The sequence below is a fragment of the Sycon ciliatum genome, chromosome 4 (assembly GCF_964019385.1).
Source record: "Sycon ciliatum chromosome 4, ocSycCili1.1, whole genome shotgun sequence".
Lineage (NCBI taxonomy): Eukaryota > Metazoa > Porifera > Calcarea > Leucosolenida > Sycettidae > Sycon > Sycon ciliatum.
The window spans coordinates 26,845,380-26,868,644 of record NC_088646.1 but is presented as its reverse complement, the minus strand read 5'-3'; the positions used below and the strand labels follow the sequence as shown (position 1 = coordinate 26,868,644).

Sequence of the window (23,265 nt, the reverse complement as noted above, 5' to 3'; positions counted from 1 at the left end):
GGCCATCATAGTGTCGATGTTGACATGGCAACACACCCGGCGGGCGCGGCCGCTACCCCAGAGCTAGCGATAGCTAGCTAGCTCGCACGCTAGCGCTAGCGCGCTGAGCTAGCTAGTGACGTATTAGTAGTGATGCATCATCATGCATGCTTTGTTTGCTGTCCTTGGTCACAAACGACACAACACAAGTCCGTTCGTATCTGTTGGTGTTTCCATTTTCGCAAACGAACTTCGGTTCAGCTTTGAATTTTGTGGCCAACCAGTGCCATGTAGCTTGTTGGCGAAAGGTCTTCTCTCTCTTGCCTCCGGCTCCCGAGACCTGAGTCTACCCTTTGTATGAGATCTACATCAGGAAGAAGCATCGTCGAATCGCACCTTGGAGAAGTTGGTACTTTGGGATTGTGAATCTCGTTCTTGTCACTCCACCAGACCTGTAGAGGTAGCTAAAAGCGAGTGTTATCATGGCGAGCAGAGGCTTTCATAGTACGTTCACTCCATTGCCCATGGAGAGAACAGACTTCTTGGAGATGCCGCAGCAACAGCAGGAACCAGGGCTTCAGCAACAAGTCTCGCCTGGCCAAGACATTGAGAAGAAAAACTCATCGACTTTTGATCGAGTATGGTAGTGAGCGTTGGAGCACTGATCTTGGTAATCGTGTGCCAAATGGAATATGAGTTTGACTAATGAGTGCCTCTCTGTTTTACAGGTCGTAGAGTTGCTAAATGAAGCTCAACTTGCTGAGAAGGAGGAAAAACTTCAATGTTTGCATCAGGTGAAAACTTGAAATCGAAATCAATCCATATTCATGAGAATTGAAGAACAGTAACTGTTTTTGGCAGAGACAAAAAGAACCGTGTGGCGCAGGATACGTTGATATCGAATCGAATTTCCAGCAAGTGATTGAGTAGGCCCTGAGATGGTACGATTATTCTTCTCTAAATTTATTTGAAGAAGGTTGCCTCATTCCTCCCCAGCCCCACTCATCGTTTTGTCACACAGATATGAGCAGTGGATCCAGCACAAATCGTGTGTTGGTGAGACCGTCGAGCGCGCGCAGTTCATTTTTTATCCTGTTTTATTTTCACGCATCATTTCTCCGATCCTGACGTCAGAATACTCAAACGCTCCAGCCTTTTCATCTTTCGAAATCGATGTTCTCTTCCTACAAAAATAACCTTCCCATCATCTATTCTTGGTTCGTTTCCTCATCACCTCGGGGGTTCTCGTTTTTGAATTGTCGCTGGTCAGTATTGACACAAGGTTTTCAGAGCTCCAGTTTGTTTGGTGTTGCGAGTTGGTCTTTCATCAGACAAGAAGGCTTCTTCGGCGTGTCATCGCTACTTAGATGTAGTTGTGTAGCTTTCGGGAGATTCACTCCAGCTTATTAGAAGTTTGTCACTTTCTTGGCATTCGTAGATTTACTAGAGCTTCAATTTTTAAATCTCTGCCAATGGTAGAGTTGAATGGGGTTTCTGTGTTTCGAAGGAGTTATAATTATTGGTCGTCGTCGTGGATGCGAGATTGTAGAAGTCCGTGCTCGTGTCCGAAATTCAGTTGAAAACTTCCAGATACCTTCACGCCATCCTAATAATGGTTGTTGGAGTAGTTTCATTTTCTTTTGCTTGGTCTTGATTCGAAGGACGCTCAGAGACAACACAGGAAGCACTCTGATGGTTGTAAAAGTTATTCCACTCACGCACATCCTCTTCAGTCTCTATGAGAATGGAACATTGCGATTCAAACATCGGATTCAGTCTCCACTTTGTTTGGCTTCGCTCTGGGTCAAAATGAACATTTTTGGTCATATTGATTTTCATTTCTGGTTTCCGCTTGAGTTGTTGGAAATTCCTTTTGCCGAGTCTGGTCTGCTTCCGTAGTGTCTTATGTTTTATTCAGCTCAAATGTCCCGACGTCCCGTTTTTTTCTTCGTCATGCGTTTGCGGATATGCAAGCAACACATCAACTTATTTAGGGGCTCATGAATACAGCACACGAAATACATGTACTGCACATGCATGATGACCAATGCATTCACCTAGTGCTGCCTAAGCTTGCAACAAGGTACTTGAACTGCACAGAAATTCGAGACCATATCCATGATGTCGATGGCAATCAAAGGCTTGGAGGAAACACGTTGAGTGCTACTTTACGCTCTCATTGATGATTCATTACCGTGATACTACGGAGCGCTCTCTCTCTTCTCTCTCTCTCTCTCTCTCTCTCTCTCTCTCTCTCTCTCTCTCTCTCTCTCTCTCTCTCTCTCTCTCTCTCTCTCTCTCTCTCTCTCTCTCTCTCTCTCTCTCTCTCTCTCTCTCTCTCTCTCTCTCTCTCTCTCTCTCTCTCTCTCTCTCTGTCTCTCTCTCTCTGTCTCTCTCTGTCTCTGTCTCTCTCTGTCTCTGTCTCTCTCTCTCTCCATCTCTCTCTCTCTCTCTCTCTCTCTCTCTCTCTCTCTCTCTCTCTCTCTCTCTCTCTCTCTCTCTCTCTCTCTCTCTCTCTCTCTCTCTCTCTCTCTCTCTCTCTCTCTCTCTCTCTCTCTCTCTCTCTCTCTCTCTCTCTCTCTCTCTCTCTCTCTCTCTCTCTCTCTCTCTCTCTCTCTCTCTCTCTCTCTCTCTCTCTCTCTCTCTCTCTCTCTCTCTCTCTTTCTCTCTCTCTCTCCGCCCCCCCCCTCTTTATCTCTGGCTCTAGCTAAAACTAACCCGCACATTTGCCCTGCTGACAGTTCTCCAACTTTGCAACTGCAAGTGCTTGCACGCATAACAGCCTATTGCTGAGTAGTTAGCGCGCATCTGACTATGTGCAGAGTGTAGTGCACTGCTATCTCTGTCGATCATCCTTGCCGTGGGGTTTCGAAACTTTCTGCTCACGCAAATGCCACACAACTCGTCCTGACAACATTGCTTTTTCCGCTTCGCAATCTGCATCTGGCGAGGAAAACCGGTTGTACAGCTGCTATTGGCAAATACTTGCACCACTGCGCCCAAAGTTCGGTGGTTCCTTTTGTCTCTGAAATAATGCTATTCGTATTCTATATAAAAAGTAAAAAGGACCAAGGAACTACAAGTTAGACTATAATGTCCACTAACACCACCAGTTACTAAACAATCAGCTCATGCGATAACATTGTCGTGCAATGTTATCGCATGAGCTGATTGTTTAGTAACTGGTGTTGTTAGTGGACATTATAGTGTAACTTGTAGTTCCTTGATCCTTTTTACAGATAATCCTAGGCTCTCCATCCGAGTTCATTAGCATTCTGCATACTTCTTTATGGACATTCACAGTAAAAGCTGTTCAAATACATGTATTGTGATGCAGGCCAGACACTATCGTTTCCAATGTGTCTACGAGCCTATGTGATGAATGGAGTGCGTATACACCTTTTTGTGGGTGCGCTTGCGAGTGTGTGTTTGCATACCCTTATATCTGTGTGTTCTTGGCCGTACGGAAAGTGTCCGCTTCATTGCGTTTTCTTCTTCTTCTTCTGTTTTTTTTTATTGGCCAGGTTCAAGAATTGATCGTTCACAAGGAGTCGAATCTTATGGACAATTTCTTTGATGTAAGGGGCCGGCCGTAAATACCGATATTTGATTAGGAAACGAATAAATTTTGTGTCAACCCCCACCCCCTCAGAACATAAAAAAAAGTTGATATACATGTACTGTAACTCTATCCGCTGTTTGTGTCTAACACTAACAAAATTTTGCAAGCAAGATATTGGTTTCTTCACCGGTATGTTGCTTGTATTTGTTAGTGTTGGACACACACAACGGATAACTTGTAAACCTCTGGTCCTTCTTTTCTCCTTGGCTCTCAATCCGAGTCTTATATACATGTACACGCAACAAAAGTCACACGTGCGTCTCTGCTTGTACTTCCATATACCGGTACGTATATCACTGATACTGTTTTCTGAAACGAAATTGGTCAGCCCCCTCCTGCCGGCATGTCCCCTAACGGAAATATTCCGTTGTGTGAAGAAAGTTTGATTTTTGCTTAAAATGAAGTTCAGCAAAAAGTATGATGTGCTTTTCATTATCCCTACTTCATCTTGAGTGGTATTAGGTCTCCTACCAGACATCAGCATCCACCTCTGAGCAAATCTCTCCCGTTTTTGAAGTATCCAACTGGCCTGCCCTCAGCACGTCAGTCCTGCTTTGGAGCAAAACTTGTTGAGTGCATTTTGTGCAATTTGCAATATGCAATTTTGTGCAATAATCTTATCCTCTTTTGTTCCAGTATGTATTGTACTGGTATGTTCATCACAGTTTCTTGCCTGTATTTTTTCTGAAGGCAAATGCCTGCTTTCTGGATGTGCGTGGCTGGCATGGACATGCTGCTCATATTTAACCGCCGCGTGTCCTTTTATGGCCGCTTTTTTTGGAACTCTGCAGGAGATGATAGTGCACTTCCAAGATCGCAGTCCCGACGTCAGGAAGTTTGTTCTGGGTTTCCTCGAGGAGGCGAGGTGAGTCGTGGCTACAATAGCAACAGCGCTGTGAAGAGGACTAAAGTGCCAGTACTGGTCATATTGTTGCCACTCCTCAGCCTGAATGGAATGAATTATGCCATTGTTGACAGGCTGCCAGAAAACAGATAACAGTTGACTCATTTCGCTGGCATTCTCTATATAGCTATGTACCTTTTTTCCGTTGCTGTCCAGTTTAAAAGACACGGAATTGATCCGGAAGGCTGTTCCGTTCTTGCTACTTGGTATCAAGGACTCCATGCCGCTAATCAAGAAGAAGACGATAACAGTCGTTACACGCCTCCTGCCGTGTGCGCTGCTGGTATGTTTTCTCACATGGTTCACATCTTCCCTCCGTTTGTCTCTCATTCATGTACAGGTGGAATCCTGATAATTTGAATATGGTATAATTCCGATGTACCCTCTACACTCCGTCCAGAGAATGGCGCGACTTTTGTTTCAACATGGGGTCCTAGAAATACCCTACAATGCTTGGAGAAATCAGAAACACCATCTGACGAATACTTGCGACCACATGTGTGCTGGGGTGTGCAACGGCATGTTTTGTTGTTGTGTTTTTTTTCTGTCCTTTTGTCCATGCAGATGGTATGCCGTGCGAGACCCAATGATCAGGAAGCCGCAGACATGTGGGATGTAAGACATGTTTACTAGTATCTCCTTTTCCGCCTAGAAAAGCTAGCCAGTTTGTGCCTGCGTGTGTGTGTGTGTACATGTGTACGTGTGTGTGTACGTGTGTACGTGTGTGTGTATATATGTGTGTGTGTGTGCGTGTGTGTGTGTGTACGTGTGTGTGTGTATGTGTGCGCGCGCATGTGCATGACTTTGCATACTTTGCCTTTGGGCCGTAACCTGATTGTTGAGGTAATGTTCATTTTCTGCAGCCACTCTGGAGATGCTTGTGGAGTACGAGTAGTGTATTGCAGTTTTGGTTTTTCTTTTCTTTCGAAGCATGTAGTCGTTGAAGGAGCCTGAAACAGTGAGTGCGTTCGATTATGCACGCGAATCGATTCACGAATCGATTCATGAATCGATTCGCGCTATTCACATCACCCCATGTGAATAGAGTGAATGGATTCCGAATCGATTCCAGGGCTCATGACATGAAATCGAACGACTTGAATGCATGCGAATGGATTCATGAATCGATTCAAGTGTGTAATCGAACGCACTCACTGAGCAAGTTATCGCTTCTTCTTTTCTGATATTATTGGTTTTAACAGTTTCCAGTTGAACACCACTGTAGTTTTCATAATTATGTTTGTGTTTTGGTTTTGGTTTTGTATTTGTCTTCTGTGTAGAGTATGGATGACATCAAGAGTTTGATAATTGAAGAAATCAATGGCATGAACGATGGGTATGTGCGGCGACTGCCTGTGCACTGGTGGTGTTGGTGGTGTTGGTGCTATCTTCCACTGTGTGCTTACGGGTGAAGAGAGATGGATGCGAATTCGATCGAGAGGACTCTTGATTTGGGCCCAGAGAAGCAGTCTTTGGCATTGTGTACACACCTGTATCTACAATAGTATCAGTAGGGCTAATGATGAGTTTCTTGCCTATTGATATCTTTGTTATATGCCTGTCTTCTTTGGGTTTGCAGTATTCGCACCATGGTAGTGAAGTTCATGGAAATGCTCGTTGTTGTTCTGTCCAAGAAGAGCAGCGTAAGTCTCTCTGAGTGTATGTGTGTGTGGTGGGTGCGTGTGTGTGTGTGTGTGTGTGTGTGTGTGTGCATGCATGCAAGCATGCATGGGTGTGTATATGTGTGTGTCGTGCGCGCGTGTGCGTGCATATGTTGTGTAGTGGTGGTGTTTCATGTAATACGTACCAAAATCCATTCAGACGTGAATCTCTCCGTGCATAAAATTCCTTGGATAACCACTTTCAAATGTTAGTTCCCTGTGTAGCGAAACCTTGCTAACGTGGTTGAACGTTTCAGTGTCTAAGTGGTAATTCCACCTTGTCTAGGCTTTACTTTCGAGTTTTTTGGACTAAAGTGATATCCATACATTTGTGTGTAGTGTGTTAATGTGGTGTTTTTTTGTTTGTTTGTATATTGCCACTTTTTGTAGGATTCTGAAGTGGTCAAGGATGACTACCCGGTTTCATTAGAAATGGTAAGCTTGTGTCTGGTGGCCACCCCATGTCGACACTTCAATGGCATTCTATCCTGTGTCCGATTAAAAGCAGTATATGCTCGTGTGTAACATGCACGTTCACCGTCAAATGCATTGTTTTTTGTCTTTGCCTATTTTTCGTGTGTGTATGTGTGTGTGTATGTGTGTGTATGTGTGTGTGTGTGTGTGTGTGTGTGTGTGCGCGTGTGTGTGTGTTCTCTAGGTACCCACCGATCACAAGGTGTTGCACCTTACTGATCTTGTGGAAGACTGTGGCATGTGCTTGGAATCCTTGCTGGGTCTAACGACTCTAGCCGATATTTCTAGGTAAGGACGACACGAGTCTTCTCACCTGCCCATAGCCTGATCGGATAGAAGGTGTGGCACAGGCAGGCGATGGCTGGATTATTAGGACCCGTGCGCCTTGATGTGAATCAATCTGTTTGTTCCTCCTTGTCTTTGATGGTGGTGCCGCGTTTGCAGTAGAGCATATTGTGTCTCTGTGTTTTCCATCTTGCACAGCACAAATCTGATGACTGTGATTTCGTCATTGGCCAGCGTTGCCCGTCAGCGGCCTATGTTTATGTCCACAGTGGTGCAGGCGTTTGAGGCGTTACACGGTAAGTAGCCAGAACTCCACTCTGACGTCGCGAACCAGATGAATTTTGACCGCTATTTCCAAGTTTGAAAGCCCTGCAACAAGAACCATGACCGTGATGTGTTTTGTTTTTGTTTTTCTTTGTTGGTAGCTTCCCTTCCTCCCTTTTCCAAGTCTCAAGTTAGCAGTATCCGAAAGAATATGAAAGTAAGTTTGTTGTGTACTGCTGCTGAGTACTTGACATGCATATACCGGTGTGTGTGTGTGTGTGTGTGTGTGTGTGTGAATATGAGATGCAGGAGTGATAAGGAATGAATTATTACTTTCCATTCCACCTGACGCTCAATATTCATGGCCTGCTTTGCCTCTTCACTGCCAATGTCCTTTCTCTCATAATTTTCAGCTTTCAATAATTGAAATATGTACATGTGTGTGTGGGTGTGCTCTGAACTTTATCTTTTCTAGTCTCAACTCCTGGCTATGCTCCGACATCCATTGTCAGGTATGGTAATCTTTCCTAGTTGGGCATCTGTTTGTATTTGCTGAGGCAACTTTGGAATGCGTGAAGATGAGCATGACACTTTTGAAGTTTGTCACAGTACGGTAGTCCCTACTGGCCAACTCTATGTTTGTGTGTGAACGAGCTCTTGTATGGGTGAATCTCTCTTGTTTCTCTTTTTTCCTCCCACTTCTCTATCTCTATCTAACCACCCATCTGTCTGTTTGTCTGTCTGTCTATCACATACACACATACACACACACACTATCTCTCTTCCTCTCTCTCTCTCTCTCTCTCTCTCTCTCTCTCTCTCTCTCTCTCTCTCTCTCTCTCTCTCTCTCTCTCTCCCTCTCCTTGTTTTCTTGTCACCTATTGTGGCTATTGTTCGCAGTGGACTACCAGACTCAGATTACCACACTCCTTGCAGATCTGGGCGCAACACCGGCTGAGGTAAGGCCATTCATTTCTAGTGCACTTATTAGTATACTATGGCTATACACGACATGTAAAGGTAAAGGTAGCCCATAAAGGCATTGTGAATTCTTACTGTAGGGATAGAAGACCTCTTGTAGTGAGGGTGGTGCTCATCTCCTCTCCCTCGTCGATTTATGGTCCGTAGTAGTGGATATTGCAATGGGTCAATGAACAGTCCCTAGCTGGCACTATCCAGTGCCAGTCAAGTTGGTGGCCCCTAGGACACAGTCCATACTGCAGACGGAGTTACACCCGCGTACTCACACACGTACCTAGACATACTCTCTATCAAAACACATACACACACACACACAGTCTTGCATACCCTCTCTAACTGCACACCCCACACCCCAATAGTTCGGTTCTCAAATCTTTAGGGTGACCGTGATTGTATCATGTTCTGATGACTATCATAGAGAGAGAAAGACAGACAGACAAGAGTCCACAAGGGTTTCAGGCGTGCGTTATTCAATTGCTTCCACCGCATAGTCCTCAGCTGTGCGGCTCACACACCCGCATGTAACAATGTGTACACAATCATGTCGTCATACTGAACAACAGCTGTAACAAATGGGAACAGAAGCACCCTGCTCCGATGGCGTGGCTACGACAATTCTATAGGAGTAGTCGTTAGTACTTGAGTTCCTGTGCTATCGACATCTGAAGACTGTATGGACTTTTGAAACACATTTATTTGTTCAGATAAAATAACATTGTTTGATTTGCCTTTGTTCTGTGGTACAGATTGCTAAGAACAAACCACAGCCAGCAGCTGAAAAGAGAAAGTAAGAAACTACACCTGTGCCCTAGTTTGGATTCTTTATTCTCTCGATGTGGTGGTGATTGTTTGTATTTTGTGCCTTTGCTACTTCAAAGGAAAAATAATAGTTTGTTTTTTCTTGGCGTTGACTGTTTTCTTGATACACCTTTTTAGGTGTAGGAATTGCTTGGAATGCTTCCATGCTATTCCTAACCGTCACCTTTTTCTGGTGTATACCTCAGACTGTCCCGACTCGCCCTGGTATTTTCGTTTCCTGTGTGCATGTTCTTTCTTTTACTGATGAAAATGGGCTGTCCAGAAAAGACTGACTTCATTGTGCTCCTACTGGCTTGCCGTGCTTGTGTTCTAGGAATGATGGTGAGGGTGGATCAGCGGCGAAGAAGCCAAGATCGTCAAAGGTAAGCATGCACTTGTTTGGATTGTGGTGCTGGCATTGTCCTGGGCCATAGCGAGTTTCCTTTGAGCTGTCTATGAACGCACGCTCTAGATGGCAAGTAGAACTTGTATTGGCGTTGCCAAAGTGAGAAACGAGGCCCTAAACATCCATTATGCCGGCTATTGTGTGTGCTGTGTGGTTGTAGGCGGCGGCGGCGGAGGAGGACAACGAGCCCGAGTATAATGCGTTTTTGAACCGCTTTGCCGTGACGGGACAAGCCATTGATGACTTTCACAAGGACATTGTCAAGCACTTGACACCGGTCAAGTGTGCCGAGTTGGTGTTTGTCAGCATGCGGGATCTGCCCGACGGTATGCCGGCCAACTTCCGCGAGACGTTCACGCCCATCGCTGCTGCCGGCACAGACCAGCAGATCAGTCACTTGGCACGACTGATGGCCATTCAGATTACTGCTGCTGGCTTTGGACCGGCCGCAGAGCGCATCGGACTGGAAGCGGTAAGTCGTTCTGTGTGCGTTGCCGTCTACTGACGTCTCCGTGTGCTCTCAACTTTCTCCAGCGTGTCAGCCAGTGGGGTCGTTAATACACTTCAATCGCGATCCCTAATGTTTTCTGATGTAATTGAGTGTTGGCTATTTTGAATATTTTCTCCTGCATTGCTGGTATGTTGTAATAATTATTGTTTAAACACACATGTTGTAGATTGTCCCATGTCTGCATGTCCGCCTTTCTTTCAATGTGCACAGCAAAAGTCGAAGGCCAACCGCAGGGACAAGCGAGAGAAGGAGCATCGTAGATCGGGTGGCGATCAGGAAAGTGATCAGAGTAAGTACATGTACATGTACTGTGTGCAGAAAAAGAGTTTTCCACTTGCAAATGCTAATGTTTGCATACACGTGCCATGTGTTTGTGTCTGTGTGCCGAATTGTTGAAGCGGTATACTTTTAGGTGTGTCCCGGTCATCTTTGGAGTCTCTGGAACTCAACTTGTGAGCATATATGAAATGTCAAGCTTCTTGCCCTGTCAGTACATCGAATTGGATATGCTTGTGCCTCCTACTCTAGCAGACCTGCTATTTGTACTAATGTGATGTTTTCATCTCGCTTTCTCCTGCTGCTCTTGCGTGTGTGTCGTGTGTTGTGTGCAGCGTCACATGCGACCGGTCTGCCATCTGACTTGCTTGCCGGTGTGGGTCTTGCCAATGCTAACATGGCCGACCTGATGCTGCTGGCGCCCGAGCTGATCAAGCTTGGCGTTGATCCGGAGATGGCTGCCAAGATCTTGCCGCGTGTCAACCCGGCCGCACAAGTGAGCACCGTGGGACAGACCAGTGCGTTTGGTGCCACACCGCTCGGGCCTGCTCGGAGCTCGCAGTCGACTGGATCGGTAAGTAGACTGGTGATGTTGCTTGGGCAGTCAACCTGTTACATGTTGCTGACTTGTGTTTCTTTTTTCTCCTGTATCATGTTGACAGGCTGTAGATGCGTTTGGGAAGCCAATGCCACCCAGTGATCTCATGAAAGCAGGACGTAAGTGTGACTATCTGTATGTTGTAGTTGTGTCTGCTATGATTCTGTAGTTCGTCGTATGTATGTCTGGTATGGTAGGGTAGTCTTGATTTGTACTTCAGCAAGCGAGCAACAATGATGTCTTCTCATCAGCCATGCGTGGGCTGGCTGCCACAGAACGATTGAAACCTGTAACTATGTGTGTGGTGGGGATAGCGGTAGTAGCTGCGTGTGTTTGGCCTGTGTGTAGTGTGCAGTCTTGTTCCCTAGGTACTGTTCTGTGCACACTATGTAGAAAATCATTTTTTGTGTGTTTTTCGGACGTGCAGATGATGCTCCAAGTGTGAAGGACACTAGGCGGGTATGTGTCAGTTTGTGTGTATGTCTTTGACTGGTTTTACCCTAGGACTGCAGCTGCTCTGTTGCTTCTTTTTTCTTTTTGCAGTTGTGCTAGGTGAAATCCGACCCAAAGTACAAAGCTGGCACCGTGGACCAGTTCCGATTTCATCACTGCATTTGTTTATGTGCACATCCAGCAGCATTTGTACCACTTTTAGGGCGTCCAGGGCCATGGCAGTCCAGGGTGACAAACAATTAACATTCACTTTGAGTCCGGTTTCACCGAGCGCAGCTGGACATGTAGAGTTATTCTCATCAACGTATCAACTGTCAATGCGAGTGAGTGTTTACTAGTATTTCAGGCGGCTGACTCGTACCCACTACTTCATCCTCTCTTCCTTGCAGAAAGCAAGACATATCAAGCCGTTCAAGCTCCTGGATGTTCCCATGGCAACGACGGCTAGTGACGCCGCCCGCCAGATGAAGGAAACGTTTGACAGGCTGACCAGTTTTGGTGGTGAGCTTGCAGTGCCCGTAGATTCTTACAGTACTACTGTCAAGTTGTGTAAACTGCCTAATGTTTGTGACGTACTAGTATTCATGTTTGCTTATGTCGCGGGAAGTGCATAACGCGAATATTCACCATCGTGAAATCAAACTTCAACAGTGAGTGTGTGGCCACAGTGCTCCACGAACATTTGCCATCGTAAATTTCCTGGTTCTGAGAGTTTGCGAATATATAGTGACGCGAATATTGGGTGGTTTACAGTAATCATAATCCTTTCTACCGATCAGCAGAATACTAGTAGCGTTTGGTTCTCGGTAAGTAATTTACGTGATGGGTCTTTCCTGCTGTTCTGTCCCTTTTCCTTTACCTCCTTTTTTTCTTCAGATGATACCGTTTTCTGTGACACAATATCGGTAAGCTGCAAATTTGGTTGGTTTTGTTCATTGTAGAACTTATGTCAGGTACTTTTTCTGGTGTGGAATGTTCTTGCTAGACTATTCTGCGAATTGTTGGATATCAGGGAGTGTTTTCCCGGGTAGTAGTAGTTTGGGTGCTTGCAATATCTCATGTTTCTGCCAAGTAGCTGTGTAGCTGTGAAATACCATGCTGATAGCCAATTTGAATCGCTTTCCAAGTCGGTACTTTTCCTTTCTTTGTCTTGTAGGATCGAATAAAGATTCTTGTAGGCCTGGCAGTGCATTTTCCCGAGACCTGTCGCCGAAGTAAGTTTATCCGTGTCTCACATCTTGCTCTCTTGTGCTGTTTCCTCTTCTTGTGAGGAAGTGAATCCTATAACTGGATCCACCTGGATGCACTTCCAGTATTTTAGTTACCTATGGCAGTTTGGTCTGTGGTGTTGTGGGTGTTGTTGGTGAGCTCTTGTTTACATTCGAAACATGTCATGGTAGCTGTGATGGTGGCGAAGCCTCTTGTTTTCTCTTTCATTCATGTTTTTTTGCATGCCCTTTACTGTATTCATTGTGATTTTCAGTTCTAATTGATCGTGTTATGCTGGATGTGCGTAGCAACATGGAGCTCTTACTAGCATGGCTTTTCGAAGAATACAGTGTATCTGAAGGTTACTTTGATCAAAAGGAAGCGCTGAGCGGCCTCGGCAAACGCTACGATCATTGCCTGACATTGCTACTGACCACGCTCCGAGAGAAGCTCTCACCCGAAGACAGGTACGTCTCCGTGCCTTGCTGTCTTATCTTTCATGCTCATGATCAGAAAGCAGACAGGTTCTCATTTCTGTGGATGCATGTGTGCGTGCTTGGGTCTATGCGCTCCTATCTTGTAGGTCATTCACCAAGTTATTATTGGAGGCGCCGTGCATCACTCAGGGTGCATTAGAAATTGTCCGCTCCTACTGCGAGGACAGGGAGGTATGAATGCTGACTGTGCTGCTGCTGTTGCTCCTGCTGTTCATGAAGCCTGTGCATAGGCATAAGTACTGTACCATTGTTGCATATGCATGAGCGATTAAAACCAGGACGGGTGTCAGCGTCCGCCTGGTTTATCTTGATTTGTTGACTATGGATTATAAGATGGTATTCTTTTTTGTAAAGGGTCCTTTTCTGCATCAGCTGCTGTTGCATAATATGCTCATTCACCTCCTTACTTCCTGTGAAGTGATCCTTTTGCGCAGTTCATGGCTGGCCTCCGCGTACGCGTGTATGTATATTCCAGTTCCATGTCTCTCTCTCTTCTCTCTCTCTCTCTCTCTCTCTCTCTCTCTCTCTCTCTCTCTCTCTCTCTCGTTGCATTGTTATCCAGTACATGGATCTTGGTATCGCCACACTGTCTGAACTGGTGATACGAAGACCAGCGGCAACCGAGGCGTACCTCTATACACTTCTAGACCTGACCACTCATCATGACCAGAAGGTAGGTAGTAAATTGTTGGTAGCCGGTGCACTTATGCAGCGTCATTGGTGTATGCTGTAGCTGTTTTTGGTTGTGTTTGTTTTGTCATGGTTGTCTTGTTACCTGCTTCAAATCCCTGTATATCGTGATTGGTCTCATACCCGTTGCATTCTGTGTTTTTTGCAGCTCCGGGACATGTCAATCGAAGTCACGAAGAAGCTGTTTAGCAATGAAAACCTGACCGGTGATATTGTGGTGAGTTGAGGTGACCTGACATGGTGCTGTGTTGACTATACCCGTTTTACTGTGTGTGTGTGTGTGTGTGTGTGTGTGTGTCGTTACTATAATAGCTTTCGTGGCTGAGGTTGTTGGTGTGTCTGTTGCCTCTGGGTTCCCAGTACTCAGTAGCCGAAGCTGGTTGGTAAAGTAACTCCAATTTCACTTCAAGGTACCAGTGCATCTAGTATCTGCTTCTATCAAAGCAGCGTGCTGTCTATACTGGTTACCCCAGCAAGTGTAGGGTGTGCATAGGTAACTGTCTTGGCCATTTTATGCCGATGTGGTGTAGACCAGGTGTGCATTGGTGGTCGATTCACATGGCTTCGCCAGCATTGTGGATTAGACAGTTATCTGGCGCAAGTCTTGATCTGTCTCGTTCAGATCTTGTTCGCTATCGTTGCTATAAGGGAGCATCTCATAAGTTCGCACTTTTTTTGTAAACGTAACGCATTTCGAATAGACTTTACCCCCCTGCCTCCCCCCACTATTTGAAAGTCTTATCGCACATTTTCAGTGTACGTGTAGATCTACTACGGTACATATCCATGCATGCCATGGTATGCGCATGTACATGAATGTTTTGCTAGTGTGGATGTGAGTGTCATCAAGACTCGGCAAGAGTACATAACCAGTTTGGTTATGTACTCTTGCCGAGTCTTGGTGGCATACAGTAGTACAGCATCTACTGAGTACAAATGACATGTACACGCACATAAACAGAGTTTCTCCACAACGACTGTACTGTGAAAGCTGGCCAGGTACACGGTTTGATGATGCTTGCTGGTGTGACATTTGACACCTCTGATTAGCCTGCATGATTGATTGCATGCAGTGCAGGGTTAGCTGATCTGCGAACATACTAGTAGGTAGCTAAACACCATGAACACACCCTGCTGAGCTCATGAGGCGGTCTAGCACATGCACCATATGTGCACCGTGAGCACAGTATTGTACACATCCAGAAAATGTGCGAACTGTCATTTTGCTATTCGAAAAGGGCGCTACCCCCCTACCCCCGTTTCGAAATGCGTTACGTTTAGAAAAAAAATGCGAACTTATGAGATGCTCCCTAAGAGAAAATCTGTGGGTGCACATCCAGTGTATTTGCAGATTTGCGTGCTTCTCTTGCGACGGGTGTATACATGGTACATGGTGTGTGCGTGTGTGTGTGTGTGTGTGTGTGTATACGCGCATGTGTGTATACATGTGCGTGTGTGCATATGTGTGTGCGTGTGTGTGCCGTTCAGTGCTTGTGGCTCGCCTCTACGGACACACTCTTATACGCAGTGAAGATTGGGTGTAACGACCCTGCATGCAACAACAGATTGAGGTTGACAAATCTGTTGTCCTAGTCACGTACATGTACTTGTAGCAGTTCCTTTGCTATGATGAATTTTTGTCAAGAGTACAACAGTGTTCAACTCCACTATCACTGCTGTCCCGATAGAATTGCAAGTTGATGTCATTTCATGATGCTGTCTGGTGTACGTGACTGCATTATCAGACGTATCCTGGGCCAGTGGTGGGACCAGTCCCTGTTCGAATCTGCACTGACTAGTGCAAGGAAAGACGTGCGATGACTTGAAATTCTGTCGGGACAGCATTATGTGCGGGCGTTGCACACGCTGAGGGGTTATGCACTCTTGGTTTAGTGACATACCGGTACTAGTATTCGAATGTTCAGTATTCATTTTTTCATCTGTCGTGTTGAAGTCAGTGTGTTGACTGTTGGGTGCTGTTTTTTCGTCTTGTGTCATTGGTGTGCAGAAATTTGCGTACAAGACACTGGCACAGCTGCAGAATGAACATCCCGTTGCGGTTCTCGATGGCGAAACAGGTAACATTGCCAGCACACTGGTGTGTTATTGGCATAGTAGGTGGTTATCATATTCTACTACAGCATGGGTGGCATGCGAGGGGCGCAGGAATACTTAGCAGCACTGTGACATACGCGGCTAATCCCACTCTGACCATAGGAAATGGTCAGAACTCGTTTTAGGACTTTTTGTAGCTGCACTCACCCAATCTGCGGACTGAACTGTTTCGTCCTTTGTGGACTCATCAGCGCAGCACAGAAAACGAATGTTACAGGCACCTCGGTGTACCGGGCACCCTGTGGGCGAGGTTTAGTGGAAATATTACTACTCTTTTGCCAATTTCTGTGGAAATAGTGATGGCATATGCCAGACCTCTTGCCGTTCCCCATCAAAACGTATGTGATTCAGAGTTACGGGTATTTCGATGTTATGGGCAGTGCTCGGTCCCTGCCCGCCCATGTAAGAGAGATATGAGTGGATCTAATTTGGTCACATGCCATGTGGTAATTTTACCCAAATCAGATTCTTGTGACTGTGAGCTGACATGTATCACTCCTGTGTCCACTCTCTGATCAGTGCTGCCGTCGCTGTGTTCGTGTGTGTGTGTGTGTATGTACTCATACTCGCATGTGTGCTTGTAGAAGTCGCTGGTGCCGCCTGGACGGAAGAGACAATTTCAATAGCTTTGCAGCTGTTCCTGTCACTGCTACCTCTGAAACACTCCCTTCTCCATGAGTAAGTCAACCATATACTCGACTGCCATTTCCTTGTTATTTAGTAGTGGCAGGTGTGGTTGTTGAGTGCTTTTCCAGTCACCTCCATGCATTGCATGCACTGGGCACTAAGTAGCCGCTTAGAATCAATCAGAGTACTTAAGGTACATGTACGGTCAGCTTGGAGTTGGTTTAGTGGAGTATTGCCGTTTGTATCAATGTTGCTGATCTGCGGGCTTGCTCCTGTATCTGTGTTCGTCCATGTCTTGGTGGTATTACAACTCCCTCACTGCCATTGTGTCCATGTATTGTTGCCCCTATGTTGGTCAGTCTTGCACAGGTTTACGTAGATGTGTCTACACTGATCAAGAAGACCATCCACAAGCGCGTTGAGAAGCCGGTAGGTGAAGCTGTTGCTGCTATTTGTACATTGTATGCGTTTGCAGCCTGTGTATGCTACTGCATTTGCTCTCTGTCAACAGCCCACTGCAGTAGATCAATAACCTGTGACTATATGGTATTGTCTGTTATTGCCCATGCTCGTCTTTTAGATCCGCGAGATAGGAATCGAAGCTGAAGAACTACTGAAATTGCTGGAGGAGTGTCCGCCGGGTGCGGAGTCGTTGATAACTCGCCTACTGCACACGCTCACTCTGGATGGTAAGCGACTACAGCTGCAGGTTGTAGTACTTCAAAGTACCATTGTTGATCAGCACCCAACAGGACCACCACACACTGCTGCCGGGCAAACAAGCATGCACATATGTGTGTTGTGCTCTGTAAACCATTGCGTGCTCCGGTGGAGAGCAACTGACAGTTGTCATTTGTAGCTGGCGGATCTGTCGTTATAATGTAATGTATTCAGTAGAACCTCAGAATTCTGAACGCCTTCTGGACTGGGCAAAATGGTCTGATTTGTGAAAGTGACAATCCTGTTTTCGCACTTCTGGAGGAAAGTTTGGGACCGAGCAAAAGTGGTCGGATTGGCAAGGTGATGAAAAAGCAAGCGTCCACTGTAGATGTACTATGATCACATTGATGTCTGACTTATGGGTTCAACGCATTCCAAATGCGTACATTTTTTTATGCTACTTCAATGGAAGTATGTAATGTGGACATTGGTATGCTTGAGACATTTCTTGCTGTTTTTTTTTTGTCTTGCATTGCAGCACGCCCGACTCCAGAGTTGGTGGAGAAGGCACGTTCGCTGTACAAACGTCGCTCAGCAGACATCCGTGTGCTTATTCCAATCATCATAGGTCTAGAAAAGGTGAGTGCTTGATGCTGGTGCTGATGGCTATGGCACTTTGCTGCAAGCACTCCCCAAGGCCCGGGGAAAGCCTGTTCTCCTCAAACACAAGAGTGATTGAAGAATCCGGTGTTGTGTTCTTAAAAAAAAACTACCAACCAGTGCGTGGACTAGTCCAGCACTTAAGGCCCGCTTACGGGTGTACTTAGTCTGCAAAACTTTAGGAATGAGGAGAGGACACAGTATGAAGCGGCATGTGATAGCGCTGCCGCAAAGACAATGGGTGTTCAGGGGCGTAGCCCGGGCTGCTTTCGCAGTGGTTGCCGGTTAACTACTGCAGTGGAATCTACACGCCTGGCATCAGCCCTGCACAATACTACAGTGTAGTAGTAACACACTGTTTTGAGCACAGGATTTTTGGAATAACCTGCTTTCCAGGCATACCATAAGCCAATCGGCCTATGCCACTGCTTGCTGAGAAAGATAGAGTATGTCCTCTAATTTTTGCATGAAGGAACGGGTCTGTGTTTTTGCGTATAGTTGCAGGTGGAAGAATTTCATACTTCAAAGTAATCATTGCCATCATTGTCAGTTTTGTCAGTTTTGTATGAAACCTTGTTGCGATATCGTATACCCTCGCTTTGTTCTTGTGCTGTTGTTTAGAGCGAAATTCTGGACTACTTGCCGCTTCTAATCAGGCAGCAACCAGCAGTCATGAGAGAGGTGGTGAATCGCTTACTTGGCTGCACCCACAGTATGTTGTTAGCTGTTGCTGTGACAGTCATGTTGTTAAGTGGGTGTGCGTGTTTGTGTGTGTGTGTGCCTGTGGGTGTATGTGGGTGGGTGGGTGGGTGGGTGTATGTGTATGTATGTGCTAACTTGCTGTCTTGTCTGAAGCGTGTTATTATTATTATTTGAGGGATTCCCCAAAGGCCGAAGCCTAAATCAAGGGAGTCTCCGTGTTCTGAACCAAAGCTTGGCTTTGTGTTGACATTAGTGACATGCATGTATTAAGTCTGACTTGAATACAAGTCTGACTACAGGAATAAGCCTGGACTGTAATGCATGACTTTACAATACCGGTATATGCCATTGGTTGTCTGGGTGTCTATCTCTTTGTATTTACGTGTGTGCGCTTGTGTCCTTGTGTGCGTGTGTGCATGTGTAGCGGGAAAAGCATCGCCGATCATGAAAAGTCCTCTGACACCGACCGAGGTTCTGGTGGCTCTTCACTCGATTGAAGAATCTGATGAGATGATGAAGAATGTCATGAAAGGTATGTGCTGCGGCTAGTGAATACGTGCATGTATGTTTGGATGACCTGGCTTTTGTACTTGGTATGTCTTGTGCATTGTGCACAAGACTGTGGCAGGCGTTTGTGATGTCACTACTGACTAGACCCGCGACAGCAGTCATCATCTCCTGGCGTATGACCACCTTTTTCTTCTTGGTGAACAAAGTCAAGGAAATAACAGAAGTTTTGCATTGTTGTACATGATTGTAATAGCTGTTACTTAAAAGTATTTTTCTATCTGTTATATTGGTGTGGTGTTGTTGTTGGGGTGTCTACGCGTATCTGCAGCCATCAGTTTCTGTTTTGAGAAGGACACTATCTTCACGCAGGAGGCAATCGCCCTTGTCCTTCAGCAGCTGGTCGAGAGACAGCCGCTTCCCACGCTATTTATGCGCACCGTAAGTATCAAGTTCTCATCCTCTCCTTTTGCTTTATTCGATCCTTTGTTCCAGACTTCATCAATCCGTATAAAGAAAAAAGCTACTAGAAGTTCAAAATGAAAAGTTGTGCGTGTGCGATGAAGCACCCCTCTTAGTATCAGAAAATGTGAAGAAACTACTACTATATGTACTAGCCACCTATGTTATGAACAGTTTAGGTTTCTAGTAACTTTCTACTGCTGTGCATTAACTTGTTTGTGTATGTGTGGTATCTGCATAATGTTCTCTACACTTGTAGTGGTAGTATCCTCTTCCACTGACATTATCAGTTCTCATGTACGGCACTTTGCACTATCACTGTTCTCGCTGCAGGTCATCCAGTCGCTGAACCTCTACCCCAGCATGATGACCTTCTCCATGGGTATCTTGGAACGGCTGGTGAAAAAGCAGGTAATACCCTCTTGAAAGGTTGATATTACGTTCCATACAGTGCGCCATCTACCTTGTGATGTACTGTCATTTCGGTCATGTTTGTTTTTTGTAGGGTAAATTGTCATCTCCGTGTTGATGACATCGTGAGGGGGTTGTGTGCGTGCATGCGTGATTGATCATCGGAAGACATTGACTGTTTCAGAAGACTACGTGTAGTGTAGCAACCCTACCACGATAGTAACTATAATGCTAGCAATTTGGCCAGCATGGCATGCTTGAAATTAGCACAACCTACACCTACGCCTATGACTGTGTATGTGTATTACATTTCACCCGGTTTTTTTCTTGGAGCACAAGTTGTTTTTTTGGTCTTGGTCTTGCTTGGCAGGCGTGGCTACAGCCGAAGGTCTGGCAAGGTTTCGTGAAGTGCTGCTCGGTACGGCTTGCCCTAACTCTTGTTGGGTTTTCTGATTTCCAAACACGAACATGCGCCGTTCTGGTGCTGACCAGTTTGCATTTCTGCCATTTTCTGGTGTTGGCGTGGTGCAGTTTTTGCAGAAATGAGATAATGTGCCGGTCAGATGCTTTTCGAAGGCATGGCGGCTGTTTTCTGGGAAGAATGCACTTTTTAAAGTTAGACTGTACAGACTCTAGTCCGTATACCCTACATCCACTTGCAGTGCAATTCGTTTCTGTGTATCAACTGTGCGCAAACTAGAGAATGGGACAGTGGCAACACTCTATTGTTTTGGCCTATCATGATTTAGGAAACGGATACAGTCACCTGTTACCATGACACAGGACTAATTGCTGGATGCAATTCAAACCATTTCCATTTTGCGAGTGTTAAAGTTCTTTTCTTCTTGTTGTTCTCTCGCTTGTGTTGATGGACTTTAGATGACGAAGCCGCAGTCACTTGTCGTCCTACTGCAGTTACCTCGCCAACAGCTTGACAGTGCTTTCCAGGTAAGTTTGCTGCTGGGAATGATTAGTTTTGTTGCATCATGAAGGATCATTGTACATGCATGAATTACTCGAGGCTTTGTTTCTGTGGAGTCCGTTTTCTTTTCTAAAGTGTGCTTCGCCGGACCCAACTGTCTTGAGAGAAATTCGGAAAAAAAGAGAAGTAAACAACATTCGACTGCAGGTGGAACATGTTATTTTAGAAATTCGTAATTAAAAATAGGGTCTATACAATCACATGAAGCTGCAGGAAGTATCCAGACTAGTTGAAAATGGAACTCTGAATAAACCACCCGACTTGGGCCAATAAACCTTCTACGAAGTATTTTCCTAGATCCTGCGGGCGCGTCAAGCGATTTGCTATTTTTGACGTTCAGTCCTCCACGAAAGGGGGACACACACCTCTCTGAAATGGATGTCCTATGGGTGCGCACCATACTTCTTGGCGCAGGACCTCTCCGATGTGACCATCATGTCTCAGTTCTATTTGACATTGTTAATGAGGTCATTCGGTCATTGTCGTGGGGATGATCAAGTGCCTCAGTAGAATACTGTACTCGACAGGAAGTTGGGAATGTGCTGTGCTGGTTTGTTCCTGTTGTTGGACTCCCGAATAACTGATTGTTGTCTTCTTGCTGTGCTTCTGTATGTGTGTGTGTGTGTGTGTGTGTGTGTGTGTGTGTGTGTGTGTGTGTGTGTGTGTGTGTGTGTGTATGTGTGTGTATGCTTCCGTGTGTGCTTCCGTGTGTATGTGCATGTGCGTGCGTGCATGTAGATTTGTGGTGACCTACAACCTGCCCTTGTAGAGTTCGTTAAGAGCCTTCCTACTAAACAGGTAAGCACACGGTGTTGTGCCATGCCTTATCCATGGTGCTGCATATAATTAGTCATGGGAATGCAGTGAATACTGCCAAGGGGCGCCAGAAAAAGTCCTGCCGGGTTCAACTTGGTTTCACATGTTCCCAACTAGAAGTGAAGTGCTAAGATGCCAAATTACTGCATCTGGTTTGGACCTTTGAGGGAAATTGCCCAATCCAGAGACTTTCTTTCAAGCTGATACAATCTATAGTAACTGCCGCTTCATGTGTCACCCGCAATCTTATGCAATTGTTTCATTCTGACACATGTTTGGATGCTCATTGCACCCTTCTTTGTTATGTGCACCTTGTAGAGGAACAGCATCTCCAAGCAAACACTGAAGTTCATTGAATCTGTCGACAAGAAGTCCGAGAAAGCTGCCTCCACCACTGCAGCAACTTCCACTTCACCAGAGAAAGCATCGACTTCGACAAGGACCAAGGGACGTGCTTCTTCTGGCGCTGAACACGGGAAGGAAAACATGTCTACTGTCCGGAACAAAGCTGAGTCTGCGTCTGCAACGCAAGCTGAGTCTGAGCAGTAGGTTCCTTGCACGCATATTCACGGCCCATTTATCCTCTCTTTCTTGATGCTTTTTTCAATTTTTTGTTCTTTCCAAATTCTTTTTGCTGGGTACATATCTGGAACTGGTTTCCAGAGCAACCTTTGATTTTCTGAATAATACTATGCTTCTGTATAAGGGCATCATGTTCCGCATTGGTTTGTGTGCAAAGGTTACACCATACTATAAATACATATATTATGTACATATACTTGTGAATCATAAAACAAATGTATGTAGGTTCTTATATTCGTGATGGCTTGTGTTATTTTAGTCTACTTTACCCTGTTTTCTTTTTTAGTAATAATATTATTATTATTTTAACTCATTCGGTTGAATACTGGAGTCTTCTTACTCTGCTCCTGTGCCGGTAGCCCATGGCCCAGGTGGGTCATGTCACAGTTGCCTTTTTCATTCTCCTTCCTATAGTCATACCCGTGCACTCCTTAGCTGCTTGTTGAATGTTGCTGGGACATGTACATGTACATGTATTGATCTAAGTGATCTTCCTTTCTTTTGCTCTATGTGCATATTGGTAGCTGTTGTACGGGACACTGCGGCTACTGCCCGGTACCGCACAACTATGTGGGGTTCGGAGTTCTAGCCTATACTATGGCCTGGAGTATAGGCCAAGCACTACAACATAGTCTATGTGTAGTCGGACCTGCACCGCGTGCACGCCAGAATAATAGTATTCTGTAGAGACCCATGTTACTACTCACGTAACTGTGGGTGAAATTCTAGCATTTCTTTTCCCGGCAGGCAGTACTCTACTGGCAGTGTACCATGGTGTACTCTTGTCTAGTCTTGATTATATTACAGTACTGTGCTGCAGGAGCTATTGTTTCAAGAGCCTGGCACATTATCTATTACAGTGGCAGTGTTATTTTTACAGTCTGGTGTCACTGACTCAATGACTGGGGGGGGGGGGGGGGGCTGTATGACACAATGCTTTGTATCAAGACTCAGCGTAGAATAATCTACTCTTGATTGTATTCATACAATCATTTACTATGATTTAGCACCAAGACTCAAGATCAACTCTGACAACAGTAACATCAAGAGAGAGACTCTTGGTAACATCGCATCAAGAGTGCATAAACTGTTTATGGACTCTTCGGATGTAGATCTATGACTATGGTGATGAC

General features: G+C 45.5%; 1 protein-coding gene across 1 annotated transcript; it reads left to right on the top strand.

Annotated features, from left to right (window-relative positions):
• Positions 1 to 185: 185 nt before the first annotated feature.
• On the top strand, positions 186 to 22,641 carry LOC135815349 (symplekin-like). The gene is made up of 41 exons (XM_065328630.1): positions 186 to 617; positions 708 to 773; positions 3,504 to 3,557; positions 4,393 to 4,466; positions 4,662 to 4,788; positions 5,070 to 5,120; positions 5,786 to 5,841; positions 6,085 to 6,148; positions 6,557 to 6,601; positions 6,825 to 6,928; positions 7,124 to 7,221; positions 7,351 to 7,406; positions 7,665 to 7,701; positions 8,090 to 8,148; positions 8,917 to 8,957; positions 9,303 to 9,351; positions 9,535 to 9,846; positions 10,096 to 10,174; positions 10,497 to 10,735; positions 10,824 to 10,878; positions 11,187 to 11,218; positions 11,602 to 11,713; positions 12,089 to 12,117; positions 12,369 to 12,426; positions 12,696 to 12,888; positions 13,005 to 13,089; positions 13,481 to 13,591; positions 13,757 to 13,825; positions 15,617 to 15,686; positions 16,308 to 16,401; positions 16,710 to 16,779; positions 16,931 to 17,039; positions 17,549 to 17,649; positions 18,292 to 18,382; positions 18,797 to 18,904; positions 19,211 to 19,320; positions 19,675 to 19,752; positions 20,123 to 20,170; positions 20,632 to 20,700; positions 21,473 to 21,532; positions 21,869 to 22,641. The coding sequence occupies exons 1-41, from the start codon at positions 462 to 464 to the stop codon at positions 22,097 to 22,099; spliced, it is 3,750 nt and encodes a 1,249-aa protein (XP_065184702.1). The 5' UTR covers positions 186 to 461; the 3' UTR covers positions 22,100 to 22,641.
• Positions 22,642 to 23,265: the final 624 nt, after the last annotated feature.